Source organism: Natrix helvetica (assembly GCF_964273705.1).
Source record: "Natrix helvetica genome assembly, chromosome: 1".
In the NCBI taxonomy this organism is placed as follows: Eukaryota; Metazoa; Chordata; class Lepidosauria; order Squamata; family Natricidae; genus Natrix; species Natrix helvetica.
The window spans coordinates 19494457-19510856 of record NC_138548.1 but is presented as its reverse complement, the minus strand read 5'-3'; the positions used below and the strand labels follow the sequence as shown (position 1 = coordinate 19510856).

The following is a 16400-nucleotide window of genomic DNA, read 5'->3' as shown; positions in this document are numbered from 1 at the left end:
ATTTAAAAAATGGTTGCATATTGAGGACCATTTATAACAGACTGTAGAAAGTCAGCACCCACCCCTCTCCTAGAAGAGTGAAATATTTTAAGAAATATTAATATTATTTCCCCTAAGGAAGAAATAGAGAAACATGCTCTTGGAAAGCAACCGCCTCCTTTCTTAATAGCCCTCAGCAGATGCCAGCACTTAAGAGACCAAGAGACAGATAGCTCTAGTCATAAGCAAATACTGCAGGCAGAAATCCATTCAAGACAGGACATTTTGAAATTCCCTGAAGCAAGGTCTGAACAAAGGTAGGATTAGCCCTCAGCCGCAATAGGAATTGCCCAATGCCCCTTCTTTGCATCAGCAGTCCAAACCTCAACCAAACTTAGCTCAGACAAACATGACCCCTACATGGCCCCATGGGAGTCTGACAACAGCCAATAGAATAATGTTCTTGCACAGGAACAGGAAGTTCAGGTGCAAAGCCCAAGAGAAGTTATAAATAGCCCCCATTCTCAACTCCATGTGGTCAGCTGCCCAGAATGACACGTGCTTGGTGCTTCTGCTTCATCAATAAATGGACCCTCTTTCCAATCAGCCTCCAGCCTCCATTTTGTCTCCAGTGCCTTTCTCCTGGCTTGGAACTGGAGCAGATGGATATTTCTTCCAAAGATGTTAGAGCCATCCTCCGTTAATGTCTGATCACCATCATCATCTGGCACTGGATTTTTGTACCTGTCCATAGGGAATGGATAGGTAAAACACAGAAGAACTAATAATCTTATTATGGCATTAGCTGCCATGGGTTGAATTAGGGGTCCTTTGGTTACGTTTTGAAACACTGAGAAATTACAGAGAAAATGTCAAATGATTAGCCAGGGTAGTCAGCAGAATCTCAGTGAATACAGGCAGGTAATCTGAATAGAAGATCCTGGCAGGAATTACAAACGGCATTTATTGTTTCTGCATTGTCTTTCTTCACAGAGAAATAAAGCTTTCCCACTGTTAGAATAGTAGAAAGTGGGACTTTGATATGACACAGTAAGCTCTAACTGATCCCAAACATTCCCTGTTCTATTTCTGCCTAGCTTTAGGTGGTTTGCCAAATACGATTGCATTTGGAGAAGGAAGATCTTGCAATCTTGCCTTAAGTGACACAAAGTCTTGAGTTTACTGTAATACACACCACATAATGGTATGCTCAGAGTCTCAAGGAGTCACAACTGACACCACGTGTGCATTCCTTAGCTATCAGGTGGTTGATTAGCCTCCATGCCTATCCAGAGAGAGGCTGCTAGTTAAGAACTGAAAGAAGGCTTTACCTTAACAGCTGAAAGCCAAATTGGATTCTAAAGTGAAAGTAATTCAGCTACGGAGATGCTTGTATCATTATCTCTTCCTTTAAAAAAACAACTACCCTCACTTGGCAGAATATGACACTTTTTCACTTTGTGAAAAGATTCACAAAAAGTTCAGGGCTTGGATCATATTACAGCTTTACAGCCCTTCTACATTCCTAGCCTATTGAGTTCCAGGGCCAAAGAAAAATGGTTTTAACCTTTATAAGGTTAAGACGGGGTCAACCCAGGGATTAGTTGCATCCATCTCAACCTGCCAGAATGTTGTCATCAGTTGCTCAGGCCCATTAGCATTCTTGGGGGTAAAAGGACATGACACAGAATGTGTGGTGACATCATGCCCAAGCCACTGGTTTCCATACTTGCATGCAACATCATGCAACAACTACAGGCTGTTTTACAGTTGCCCACAACTGCCTGTTTGCCTCGCTGCAAACCTGTGTTGCAAAGAGTTGGATGGGCAGGTATAGGTTGCAGTGGGGTCGAGGCACACGCCTCCCCAATCCCAACTGTGTGTGGCGTGGGGTGTGCGTCCTGCATGCTGATTGGTTGATCCGACTTCCTGTTCTGTGCTTTGCTGTTTCAGTGGCCTATGCAACCTTCCCTGAATGACAGACACATACATTCCCTGATGTGCAGTGCCAGGGAAAGTCAGGGAAGCCTGCCTGAGCCTTTAATATAACCATGTATTCATCATGACATCCAGAGGTGGAATTCAGCCGGTTCTGACCAGTTCTGGTGAACCGGTAATGGACATTTTGAGTGGATTCGGAGAACTGGCAAATACCACCTCTGAATGGCCCCTCCCCCATCTATTTGCTGCTCCCAAGTCCCAGCTGTTTGGAGTCCCAGCTGATTGGCTGGGTCTTCTTTAGTTGTCCTACACATAACGGAGTTGGAAAGCAGGGTTGGGAATGGGGATTTTGCAGTATCATTCCCCAGCCACGCCCACCAAGCCATGCCACACCTACCAAGCCACGGCCACAGAACTGGTAGAATTTTTTTTTTAATCCCACCACTGATGACATCACAATGCAGCCTTCTAGTTCAGGGCTGTCAAACTCCTGGCCCATGGGCCAAATGTGTCATGTGCTGGCCAAACCCACGCTGAGTTTAGCGAAGGGGGAAATGGTCCCGATACATCACATGACACCCCCGTGACGACATGAATTTGACATCCCTATTCTAAGTTTGTAGCAACTGTCTATGTGCTGAGGCCCAATTCTATGCTCCTTCAGCAAGCGGTCCTATTCAAAGAACCTTTGGGTAGTGAGAAGGGTGGCCTATAAATTACTATTACATTCCTCCTTTCATATCCTTGGTATTTTCCCATCAAAGCACTACCCGTTTATCTACTTTCAGTTGCATGCTTTCGAACTGCTAGGTTGGCAGGCGTATACATTTCATAAATAAAATCAATAAATAAAAAATCTTGGGTTGGTGAGAATTGGCCATGGGGTCTTTTCCACTAATTTTTTAGAAATCTGTTCTGACCTCCCTTTCCACACCTGCGAATAAACCAAAACACAGGCTTGGCTGTTTGCCACTGTTTAATTATTGAGATAATGAATCCTTTGGCTGAGGGCCCAGACAACTCACGTTCAATAGAGCAACCCAGATAATTCAAATGAAGCAACGCAGATAGTCCAAACGAACAGACACGGCTAGAATACACAGATAGATTTTCTTAACTACTAATTCGAACGGTTGTTTCCTGCAAATGTCCCCTCCCAACGCCTCACCTATAATCTCTCTTGGGAGGGGCCAATCCACAACCACCTGTGCTTAATCATCTTCTGTGAGTCTGCCTACGGAGTTGCTGCTTCCCTTTCTCAGCCCTTCTCAATCTAGCATCAGGGACAAACTGCCTTTGATCCTCCCCACTGCTCCATGCCTCAGGCGCCTCCTGGTGGCCAACCAGCCTCTCTGGTAGCTGCTCTGAGTCTGAACCCTGCACAGGGTCCTCCACATCATCCAGGGCAGATTCATATGGTTCCTCGCTATCCAAGTCCATCAGCAGCTCAACCAGATCCTGATGGACCACAACAGAAATCTATTCCTGGAAAGTTATGGGTGAATTCTCTGGCTTGTTTTTAAGGCAAAGTTAAGAATTTTTCTTTAATTATCCTAACTGGGATTTTTTACAGGAGTATTTTATTCTATTTGTGGTTTTCATTAGTATCTTATTTGTTTGTTATAATTTTATAACTCTGGAATAACCAGAGTTCTATTAGGTTTTCTAAATAACATTATGAGCTGCTCTGGCAATGATAACTCTGAGATGTAGCCAATAAAGCACTGAATAACAGCAATAAACAGTTCTAAAGAAAAAGTACAGATTTACAACTGTTCGTTTAGTGACCATTCGAAATTACAACAGCATTGAAAAACTTATGTCCATTTTTCTCACTTACGACCATTCCATGGTCATGTGACCAAAATTCAGATGCTTTGCAATTGACTCGTGTTTATGACCGTTGCAGTGTCCTAGGGTCAAATGATTCTCTTTTGCAACCTTCTGACAAGCAACCTCAATGGAGAAGCCAGATTCACTTAACAACTATGTTCCTATCTTAACAACTGCAGAGATTCACTCAACAACTATGACAAGAAATGTTGTAAAATGGTGCAAAAGTCAGTTAACAAATGTTTCGCTTAACAACAGAAATTTTGGGCTCAATTGTGGCCATAAGTCATGGACTACCTGTATGGCCAATGATGATGCTGGCAGTTATAGCTGAGCAACAATGGGAGGATCTGATTACCCTTCACAGAAAGAGGAAAAGAAAACTTCTATTTATCTCTGCACCATCCTTGGACAAGATGGCTCCTCCTATTTAGAAGCTAATGATGCTGAAAATGCTGACACTTCAGTCTCTTCCAGGTTCTCCTTTGCAATTCCTTGGCTAACAGGATTAGGGGCTTCTTGGCAAGAACGAAATGGAAGCATTAAACGATCATGAAGCAGGAAATAAGGTGAGCCTCCAGACAAAACCTTGTTGTAAATGGAACGTGAGTGTTCCTATTCCTTCTTTGTTAGCACAGGAATTGGCAGCCTATGTAGGAATCTAGAGAGAACATCTAAGTAGCAGGGTGGATGGGCTTATATGTGCATAGAGCAGGGTTTGCTCATCCTGGGGACTTGAAAATGTGTGGACTTCAACTCCCAGAATTCCCTCATCACTATGCTGCTTGGGGAATTCTGGGAACTGAGGTCCAGATAGGTGTCAGACCTAGAAGCCATCTTTTACATTGGGCCTTCAGGCCTTCCACATTTTCTATTGTGGAAAAACAGGAGGGGGGATTACATGGAGTATGGGTGATATATAACCATAAGAACATTATTTTCTCAGAGAGTCACCGGCAGCTGCGATGAGGTGACTGGGAGGCATTTCCAGTTTTGGATGGTGCCTGATTGGGCTATGTGAGGGCCTTGTGGGTGCTAGGCAGGGACTTGAACTTACGTTTGGGTGGGGAAAACCTGGAAACTTTCAGATTCGTTTTTTCCCAGATGTGCCAATATGACATCTCTAATAAAATGGAACTTTGAGGAAACCCAGGCCTCAGCGTTTTCTTTCGTTGGGGGTGTTACTTGGAACCCTGACAACAGGTGGTTCTAAACTTAAGCAATTATTTGAAGTTACAACGGTGCTAAAAGATATATGGTCCTCACACTTAGGAGTGGTCTTTACACATAATTTGTCACAGCACCTCTGTGGTCATGTGAACAAAATTTGTTACTTATAATGGTTGCAGAATCCCAAGGTCACATTATCATCATTTGCCACCTTCCTAGCTAGCTTCTAACAAGTAAAGGCAACGGGGGAAGCAGAATTCTATTAATGACTGTGTCATTAATAGGCCTGCAGCCATCTTTTCTTTTGGATCTTTGGCCTGCCACACTTTCCATTATTCTACTATGCATTTTCTATTGTGGGAAAATGGGAGGGGGAATTGAGTTAAATGGTATGTAGCCATAACAAAATTCTTTCTAGAAAACGAAGGTCATCCTTTGTCTTTGCACCTCTGCACCTGACCAGATCTGGATGGGTGGAACTGCCAGCATGGCAGTGGAAGATTGGACCATGTGATGGACTTGTGGAGGGGGGGGGGCAAGATCTTGAACTTTCAGTTGGGTGGGGAAAACCGGGAAGCTTTCAGGTTCGGGTTTTCCCAGATGTGCCAACATGGCTCTCTCAATAAATTGGAACTTTGAGCAATACTTTGCCTTGGACTCTGATTTACTTTTGGATGCCTTTGGAACCCTGACAGACTGTGTGATTCACTTAAATGACCACAGTGATTTGCTTAAGGACCACAGCAAAATATATATATCTCATAAAATTGGTTGTGACTCATTTAATGGCCATTTTGCTTAGCCACAGAAGTTCCAGTCCCATTTGTGATCATCAGTGGAGGACCATTTGCATCTTCAAGTTGCCAAGGTTGAGTAATAAAAGAGACACATAAAGATGAGTTCTTCTTCCAGCCATCCCACCACTTGTCTGCATGCATTTGGATTCTGCCATAGGCAGGTGAACATGGCAATTTTAGGCAGCGTCAAATCTGTCAAAAGGAGCCTTTCCGTTCTCACAATTTCCAGCATTCTGAACGGAACTTAAATAGTGTTTTTCTCCACCATTTACATCTGCATGGACCTCACTGATAGCAAAGAGGGAGGGGAACTGGATGTCAAAGGATAGCAGGGGCTGTAAAAATAGTTTTAGGGACAATTATCCACCTCTCTTGTAGATCAGCGTTTTTTGGGGGGTTTCTCTCTCTGCCCTTTTCCCACTAAATTCTTAAAGGGCGTTTGTTTTTCAAACTCTTCCGCATAATCTGCTCCCCTTCAGGATGCCAAAACACAAACAACCATTTCCTTTTCCACCCACTCATGCCATCATGCCATTGCTATGCACTTCAACGCCTCACCTGATCATTCTCTGTGAAGGTGTAGAGGAGGGAGCCAAGGACAGCAGGGTATACCATGGCTGACGTGTAGAAGCCCAACCATGCGAAGTACATGGCAATCTTCACCCCAAAATAGTCACATATTTCATCTGGTGGAAGAAGAGGGGTAGTTTCAGGAGAACGCAAGAACAAAACTTGAAATAAAAGGCAAAATCACTCTTTCCTGAAACTGTGCTAGGAAAGAAATGTCTCAGTTCAATCAAAGAGCAAATTACATTTCATTAATATGACAAAGGGGCAAAGAACAAGACTGACCTTTTTCCTCAGCTGAGGTAGTGTATACCAGATCAAAATGGCTATCCAACCCATCAGTCCTATCTCCATTCACTTTCCTAATTGTTTCTAATGCCCTGGGACTTTTCAGCTTCAAAACTTTTTTTTCTGGACAGGTAACGTGAAAGCAAATTCAGAAGTACAAGTAACCTTATTTATAGCCCATCTGGACTATTACAAGGCATTTTATATGGGGCTGTCCTTGAAGACTGTTCAGAATACAGTAACCATTCTGTTGACTGCAATCACAGGTAGTCCTCAACTTACAACCGGTCACTTGGCTGCCTACAATTTTGGGGGCTTTTGTCAGTTGTTTGCTGGTTACTTGCAAAAAGGGTCCATTGTGTAAAATGGATTCATTCAACGACTGTCACCAAAAATGATGTAAAATAGAGCCTGGCGACATAGCGACCCACTTAACAACTGCAATGACTTACAACCAGAATTCTGGGTTCAACTGCAGTTGTAAGTTGAAGACTATCTGCATTTATATGAACTACTCCCACATTACGGTAGCCTCACTGGCTGCCATTCTACTCTCTAAAACATTTCAGCCAAGTTGCCAAGGTTGACAAATCCTGGCCTAAATTGATGGGAATGTGACAGCTGCTAATGCCCTTCTATACTAAGGACAGCCTTAGGAGACAAATGATACAGCCTAACTGGGAGTCAAGCTAAATTCTCACAACCACGGGGCAACATCCAAGCTTGTTTCATGGATACAATAATACAATAGTAGAGTTGGAAGGGACCTTGGAGTCTTCTAGTCCAACCCCCTGCCTAGGCAGGAAACCCTACACCGTTTCAGACAATAGTGAAGTCCTTTGCCATTAACGTCTTCTGAAATATTTTTAGATTACCCCATCTAGCCTGTAAGCTGCCCCACACCTACAGTAAATACCACCCAGCTCTGCTTTTTTTAAAGTCAGCCAAATTCAGGGAGATGCTACCACCTGCTGAGATTTTCTGACAACTTTCTCCCGGAGGCAAAGATTTCTCTCAAGAGACTACATACCGTACTTCTCTGCCAGCATTTGCACTTAAAACTTCTCTACCCATTCTTCATGTTCCATATATTGGGTGATCATATGAATTTAATAGAGATGTAAGTATTAACTTTTTACTAACGACTACTTTTTGACATATTAGTTTGGTATCTTTATATTATGCTGCTTCCCAGGCACTTCTTGTGAGATAGGTGGCCATAAAAAGTAAATAAATAAACATTTTATCAAGGTAGATTTGCTGTGATTTATATAAAACTTCAAATCATTCTCCCTCTTCTAAAAAACCCTCTATTTTCTCAGCCTCGTTTACCAATCTTTATTCTTTGACTATGTTTTTTAAAACTTTTTTTTCTCTCTGTCCATCTTTCTTCCTCATCTTTTGCAGAAATAATTCACTTCCAACCTCCCCCTCACCCATCGCATAATTTGCAGCTTCTTTCACTTCTGGTGAGTATCTTTTTTCATATTTAGTATGAAGGCAACTCCATACACTTAGAAAATGATTTATATCTTCTAGCTATCACCTAATACTGCTACTATACAATATTTGAATTGCAAGGTCTGCATAGCCAATAGATGGCAGCAGAGAGATCCAGAAAAAACATTCCTTTACTGCCATCTTGTGTTTGCCTGGGTTATAGCAGATTTGGTTTTCGGAGCTTAGTGGAATCTGCATCACAAAATGCTTATGCTGATCTGACTCAGCATGAAATACATTTAGTTCCTTTACCACATTTACAGAGAAATGGTTCGGTTCGGATCATGTTAGAGAGTCAGCGCCTTTGTGCTGGGCAAGCAATAGTCCTGACTCACTTAGGCAGTTTATGATTTCAAATGGGGGAAAATAGCATTAATTTTCAACTCTTAACAAAGCAAAACAAATCTCACAAGCTACTTTAGTAGAATGTAGGGAGAGAAAAAAAATGGAAGTATGGAGGTAGGACCCTAATAAATATTCTAGGCAGGGACAAGGGTCCATACCCAAAGGCTGGGCTTCACAAATGGCTTGTACCCATGATTTCATCAGCCGGTTCAGAATCCGTTGCTCATGGATGGGGAAGACTTGCTGGAGGATACCACGAGCAGCCAGCTCAGGAACTGTGAAAAGAAGAAAAACAGAGCAGAGCAAAAATCCAGGAACCTCTTTTTTAGTTCTCCATACTAACCAGTTCAAAAAAAAATTACTACCGGTTCTGTGGGCGTGGCATGGTATGACTTAGTAGACGTGGGGAAGAATACTGCAAAATCCCCATTCCCTCCCCACTCCTGGGGGAAGGATACTGTAAAATCTCCATTTCCACCCCACTTCAGGGGAAGGATGATATTGTAAAATTCCCATTCCCTCCCTAACCCACTAACCTGCTTTCCAGCTCCAATCTCCTGTGCAGGGCAACAGAAGAAGAGCCAGCCGATCAGCTGGGATGCTGATCAGCTGGGACTCGGAAGGCAGCAAGTAGATGGGTGCAGACAGTGGTGGGTTTCAAATTTTTTTAGAACCTCTTCTGTAGGTGTAGCCTGCTTTGTGGGAGTGGCTTGCCGGCCATGTGACCTGGTGGGAGTGGCTTAACAGCCATGTGACTGAGTGGGAGTGGCTTGGCAGTCATGTGACAGGGTGGGCATGGCCAACTTGTAAAATGTGGTGAAACTCACTTAACAATGCTCTTGCTTAGCAATCAAAATGTTGGCTCAGAACTCTGGCATTTGAAGTACGCAAGTCTTAAAGCTGTCAAGTTACAAGACCCTTGCACCCCTAACCCTTTAGAAAAAAAACCCCAGGGGTGTTCAAACTTGACAGCTTTAAGACATGTGGACTTCAACTCCCAGAATTCCTCCTCTCGTTCTTCATCTTGATGATGTGCGGACGGAAGGGGGGAGGGAGCTGGAACCGGTTCTAAACGGCACTGTAGATTTGTGGAACCTCTTCTATAGAAGAGGTTACAACTGGCAGGAACACACCCCTGGCGCACAGAGCAGGGTCTGCGTGTCCCCTCTGGCATGTGTGAAATAGGTTTGCCAACACAGAATTAGGCAAATTGATAGATGTCATTAGTTATATGGAACCTCCAGTTTTAGAAGTAATCTATCTCTGTACCGTACTTGTTAGAGGAGGTCAGTATTCTGGGAGACAGAATACTCTAAATACAGGAACCCACCCCTGGGTGCAGAGCTAGTCAGATTGTCCTGTTCTGCCTATGTTTTGTTTGCCTTACAGGTGTGAACACCTTCAAACAAGAGTCTAACCCCACTCACTCTGTTTATTTTCTAACTACGCTCAAGTCAAGCCCAGAGGCAAGCTTGACCATATGGTGCATGAGAACAATCAATACAACTTGAGCTTGATCCAAGTTTAAATAACACGATATGTATGAGGAACAACTGAACTCAAAATGCAAAGAGAAATAAAAGAGAGAGAGAGAGAGAGAGAGAAAGAATAATAAATACGTGATGTGTGTTATGGCCCTCAAACAGATCATATCCAAGTGATCTGCATGTTATCCAAATTTCCTTTGTTTGTTCAGTTTATAAGCTGCCACAGTCAAATGAGCCAATCTAGGCGTCATGCAACTTATTAGGACAATAAAACAAGCAGGAAACAGTGGCAAACAGCGGGGAAAAATGGATATATTACTATATTGGAAAAAGAAACACCATGAACTAAGGAATCATAAACAGCCCATAATCAGTATGGGGTGATAAAATTGCTTTCCACCATGGCCTGCTGTATGTGATAAATTTAAAGGGATTTTCAAAATGATAGCAGTATTAGGATTAATTGTGTGGCTTTTGGAAGGATAAGCAGGGTCCCCCCCCCCCAATCTCTTTTAGAGGGCAACTGTTTTAAATTCAACATCATCATCCTTTCAAGCCCATACTAATATATATTTAAGATATATTATTACAGTGATCAGGCTGTCTGCATAGTGTGGTGAAAAAAGTCAGGATGAACAAAGCTCTCGTCTTTTATTGTATCTTGATGCTTCTGACAGCAATGATTAAGATAGACTAAAATAACATGTGTGGGATCTAATGCTTGGTCTTCTTATAATAACCAGCGTATCTTTATTAATTCCCCCTCATATTCCTCCTTCACATTTATTCCATTTCCATTTTTGAACAAGGTACGATTCCTGTGTAACTTCTTTCTATTCCGTGCTATTTGGTTTTCTTATGTGCAAATACAGATAGTTCCTCAATCTATCATCACAATTGGGATTAGAATTTCCATTGCTAAGCCAGGCAGTTGTTAAAGTGATTTTGTGACCTTTTTTCCTGCCATAGTTGTTAAATGAATTGCTGCAGTTGTTAAGCGAATCATGTGGCCATCAGTGACGTGCGGTGAGGTTTATAGCTGGTGAGGCAGCAATTTTTTTAGACTTGTGGACTTCAACTCCCAGAATTCCACAGTCGGGCATGCTCAGTTGCGACCTGCCGCCCTCCGCCCTGGGATTCGGCCACGGCACCGCCTGCCAGAGCTGCGCGGAATCCGGGGCGCGCCTGTTGGGCGAGGGCAGTGCAGATGGGGAGCGGACGGAGCGGAGAAAGCCTCTCCCCCCCCCTCGAGTCTAGGGCAGCGAGTCATTCGATAGGAAACTTGCCTCTTGGAAGGAATGACTTGTCTTGGCTCCTGCTTTGTCTCTCCTGCCTCTTCGCTTCTCCGTTCGGTCGTTGGGCGGCAGATCGAAAGCGGGAGCCAAGCTGGGTCATTCCTCCCAAAAGGCAAGTTTCCCATCGAATGACTCGCTGCCCTGATGATGAGAGGTTAGGCTGTGCCTCACTTGCCTCACCTGACTGCATGTCACTGGCCATTATTGGAAGCCAGCTGGGAAGGTTGCAAAGGGTGAGTCCATGACCCCACGATGCTGCAACCGTCATAAAGACAGACCAGTTGCCAAGTACTCAAATTCTGATCACATGACTGTGGGGATGCTGCAGTGGTCATAAGTGCAAGGACTGGTCATAAGTCACTTTTTTCCCCAGTGCTGTTGTACCTTCAAAGAGTCGCTAAACGCACAGCTATGAGTCAAGGACTATGCGTACTGCAATCATAATTTCCAACCATTGAAAGACAGCCTTCTCTGACTTTACAGCACCTGTATCTTTCTAAGACAGGGAAATCAAGCTCAAGACCCCGGGGCTGGATGTGGCCCGTGGGGTGCTTAGATCTGGCCCGCGGGGCCGGCCCACATGCGCCCCCCTGAGCTCCATTTTCACTGGCAAAGGTTTGCAGGAGACCTTCACAGCCGAAAACGAAACTCAGTAGCCCGTTTTCATTGGCAGAGCCCTCGGCCCTCCATAGGCAACCCTGACACGAGTGACATCGAGCTGGCCACACCCTCTGTGCCCCCCCCCAGGTCAAACACAACCCTGATGTGGCCCTCAAGGAAATCGAGTTTGACACCCCTGTTCTAAGGCTGCTTTAAGCTTATCTAGCCCTACTCCACCCCACTGTACTGCACAAATTTCAGGGAAATTTGTATTACCTGATTTCTATTAAATATTTAAACGACACCTTAGCTGTCTAAGGGTGAAGGAAGACGAAGACAAATGTTCTTCTGTTAACTTTCTTCATTCTCTTGCATTTGCAATTCTACACTTTGCCCTAATTAAATTTTCACTTGATTAAAATTCTTTCCAGCATGATCAATTTCAGGGACAGCTTGAACATGGGAATTGGGGGCAGGGAAAAGTAAGGAACAAAAGCATCTAATTTGGCAAGTGAATATTAAATGTTCTTTTTAAAAATGGTCTTGATCTACGATTCAATTTACAAGGTGCCCCTTAGGAAGGAAGGAAGAAGTGGTGCCTGTCTCAGACAATATGTTCAGCTAAAATTCCAATTACAGCAGTTTTGTTTCAAGGTCGACAGGTGGGGATTTGAGACTTTCAAAGGGCCAGGTTTGTCCCAACTATTCTAGCTGCTAACCCTAATTCAACCACTTCTCTGTTAAAATAAATCACTGATGAGACACTCCAAATTAATGGACATGAGAATGCCCAGTTTTTTTAGATTAGTTATTCTTTTAATTTGATGCAGCCCTTATGTCCCCTTCTGGCTTTTTTGCAAAGTCTCGAAGAAATGGTTTTACCAAAAAGCACTGGGAGCAGTGGCTGCACCAATTGTTTTGATGAACGGGATGATAGGTAGTCCTCGCTTTGTGACCACAATTGGCCCCAAACATTCTGTCATTAAGTGAGGCAGTCATGATGTCAGTTGCACCCAGTTTTACAATGGTTTTTTGCTGTGTTCATTAAGCAAATCACAATGGTTATTAAACGAATCATGCAATTGTTAAGCGAATCTGCCTTCCGCTATTGACTCTGCTTGTTAGAGGCTGGCTGAAGGTCACATAACCCTGGGATGCTGCAACCATTAAAAATACCTGCCGGTTGCCAAGCTCCAAATTTTGATCATGTGACCAAGGGGATGCTGCCCTGTAGGTGAGAGGACTGGTCATAAATTACTTTTTTTCAGAACTGACATAATTTCTAAAAGCAGCAAGATGATTTTTTGTGAGTAAATGACTACTATGGGCTGTACATTTTATGTATTTAGTATCTATTTTATATGCTTTTATATTATTTTCCTCTTGTTTTTAAACTGTTACAGTGCTTGTTTTTACATTTGTTTTAAATAGAATAGAATAGCATAGCATAGTATAGAATAGAATAGAATGTAGAATAGAATAGAATAGAATATAGAGTATAGAGTATAGAGTATAGAATATAGAGTATAGAATATAGAGTATAGTATAGTATAGTATAGTATAGTATAGTATAGTATAGTAGAATAGAGTAGTGTAGAGTAGAGTAGAGTATAGAACAGTATAGAATATAGAACAGCGATGGCGAACCTTTTTTGGCTCGCGTGTCGTAAGTGGGGGGAGCGCAGGGGGGTCATGTGCAATGCACTACAGGCATGACCCCCCCCATTTTGGCATGGTTTTTTCGCCCTCCCCAGGCTCCAGAGGCTTAATAGGAGCATGGGGAGAGCGAAAACAGCCTCCCCCGGCCCCCTGGAAGCCCTCCGGAGGCTTCAGGGACCTTCAAGAGGCTTCCCTGAAACCTCCAAAGCATTCAAAACGACCCTCTGAGCAAACCGGAAGTCCGTTCCCAAACTTCCGGTTTGCCCGTAGGGCCGGGTTTTTGCGCTCCGGGGGCTTCAGGGAAGTTCAACAAGCCTCCGGAGGGGGCGGGGGAGGTTCTTTTCGCCCTCCCCAGGCTCCTATAAAGCCTCTGGAGCCTGGGGAGGGCAAAAAATGGCTTTAAAAAAGGGTGAACTCAGCTGGCCAGCGTGCGCATGCCCTGACAAATGGCTCCATGTGCCACCTGTGGCACACGTGCCACAGGTTCGCCATCACTGATATAGAATATAGAATAGTACAGTATATAATATAGACTAGAATATAGAATAAAATAGAATACAATACATATTGTCACTTTGAATGTACACTAATCAGCATACATTAAAATGAAATTATGTTAATTGTTGTAAGTCGTCCAATATCATACATGTGAGAAGGGTGGCTATAGAAATTTGAATAATAGGTAAATATTCAGTTCCAAAACCAGACTTTGCTAGCATTGAGCAAATGTAAAGTCATGGCACAGAGAAGATTCAGCATGGCAAGGAAACGTGTGTAACCCCCACCCCCGCCCCCAAATTCTGGTTTTAACTGGCAGATGCACAGCACTGAATAAATCCCATCTGCTGCCCACCCCCCACCCCATCCGCAACTCACTGATTGGCTGCCCTTCCAGGAAGTGGATGTTATGCAGCACTTCACCCTGCTTGGCCCGTAGGTTCTCCAGCCAATACCTGATGATGTTTTGGCGTTCCTAAAAGCAGGAAGGAAAAGCCATGAACAGTTTGGGATAACAAACTCTCATTCAAAGTCATGTCCGTGACTGGACTGTGTCTCTACAGCTCTCTGGAAAGCCATTAATTCTCTCCTACTGGATCACAATGTTCCAACCAGCTGTGAATTGGGACACACAACTCCAACCAAAGCGAAGACAAGAGGACTGACTGTTCCAGGACTGAGGAAATAACTCTGCTCAACAAAGCTGTCCATGCAGGAAATATGGCTTTGTGTGGTGCAGGTCTGATCTGATGAAGGGTTTAGCTGGGAGCAGCAGAGTGCAAGTATGGGGGGCTATGGATAGGGATGCATTATAACCCTGTTTTGGTACACAGCACAGGAAAGATCAGGACTCAGAAGGGGAAGCCCTAAATCAGGGGTCTCCAAAGTTGGCAACTTTTAAGACTTGTGAACTTCAACTCCCAGAATTCGCTAGCTACCATGGCTGGTTGAGGTATTCTGGGAGTTGAAGTCCACAATCTTAAAGTTGCCAGCTTTTGGAGACCCCTGCCCTAAATGAAAAAAAAACGAGAGGCTGATGCTCCCATGGGATCCCAGAAGAATGAAGAAAACTTATTGAAACCAAACACTCAAAAGTGGAGATCGTGGGGTAAGAAAGGAGAGCCAGAGGAGACAGGAGATGATGTCGTAATGGTACGATGTACCAGTCGATACTTTTGCTGCTGGATGGTCCTTTTGGACCTAAACTGTCCCAAAGAGACGGTGACAGGGAAGAGTACGTTTTGCTGATCTCAGAAACAGAAGCACAGCCAAAAGCTGCTGAAGTTGGGATAGCTCCGCAACGGGAGGAAAGTAGAAAGAGAAAGTGTGTCCGTGAGGAAATTTTATTGTTATAAAAGAGATTGCCCCCCAAAATCAGAGCTAAATTAAACTTGCAAAGAAAAGAAAAATAAGCGGCTAAATAAAGCTATGTTGGACAGTGTGTTATCCTTTTTTTTAATGGATGGAAGTTTTGCAAGTATTCCCTACTTTTTAAAGTGAAAGTATTGGTTTTTCTTCTTCTATTTCTTTTTTTACCTATGGATTAAATCTTTTTCATTATTTTTATAATATTGGTTTGGAGGGTTTTTTTCTCTTTTTTTTTTTTTTTTTTTTGCTCCATGTAAGAATTTTGTTTCTTTTAAGCCTGGAATATAAAGAAGATATAAAAGGAATATAAAGAGGGTAGTAACATCAGAGGGAAAAGAAGTTACACTGCCACTTGGGAGGTTGGAGGCTGAGTCCTGGGAATATTGCTTTCTCTTTTTTCTCTTTGATCATTTTGACTTTGCATTTCAAAGGCTTCAGCTTGTTTACAGAAGAGATAAGGAGAAGAGCATGGGTTGTTTACGCAGGTGTTCTTTGGATGTTTCTTTGGCAGCTGGAGTGAAGTGAAAACAAAATCTTATTTTGAAACTAGAGTGGCAGTGTTTACTAGTGATAATGATGACTCAAATAAGCAGGGGATCGTGGTCCAAACCGAAGAACTTTCTTTGGAAAGGCAAAAAGGGGAACCAGGTATCACACATCAGTCGCAGAAGAAGATCAAGGTATGTAAAAAGAGAAGTCACCTTCTGGTTGGTGATTCAATCGTAAGAGATGTTAATTTAGGAGAGGATATGGAGGTTTTAAAAGAGGTCAGGTGTCTGCCAGGTGCTACTGCCAGCAGAGACAAGAGGCGTATTCTTAAGATAGTCAAGAATGCAAGTAAGGACTGTGACGTTGATGCTATTATACATCTTGGCACTAATGATCTATCCCAGAAAGATGTACTTTCTGTGCAGAATGATTTCCAGAACTTGGGGTATGAACTTAATAGTATAGGTTGTAGGCTTATCTTTTCAGAGGTTTTACCTGTATATAAGGAACAAAAAGGGAAGGGCCAGCGTGTAGCAGAGTTTAATGTTTGGCTAAAGGAGTGGTGTAAAAGGGAAGGCTTTGGT

At 43.2% G+C, this 16400-nt stretch overlaps 1 protein-coding gene across 2 annotated transcripts in view; it reads right to left on the bottom strand.

Moving 5' to 3' along the window:
• Positions 1–16400, bottom strand: part of ANO8 (anoctamin 8) — a 106611-nt gene that overhangs the window by 48682 nt on the left and 41529 nt on the right. For both annotated transcript variants that reach the window (XM_081958347.1, XM_081958346.1), the window contains exons 5-7: positions 14338–14434; positions 8579–8695; positions 6279–6406 (exon numbers count right to left, since the gene is read on the bottom strand). In XM_081958347.1, the coding sequence (XP_081814473.1) occupies positions 6279–6406; positions 8579–8695; positions 14338–14434 (342 nt within the window). The remainder of the gene's footprint in view (positions 1–6278; positions 6407–8578; positions 8696–14337; positions 14435–16400) is intronic.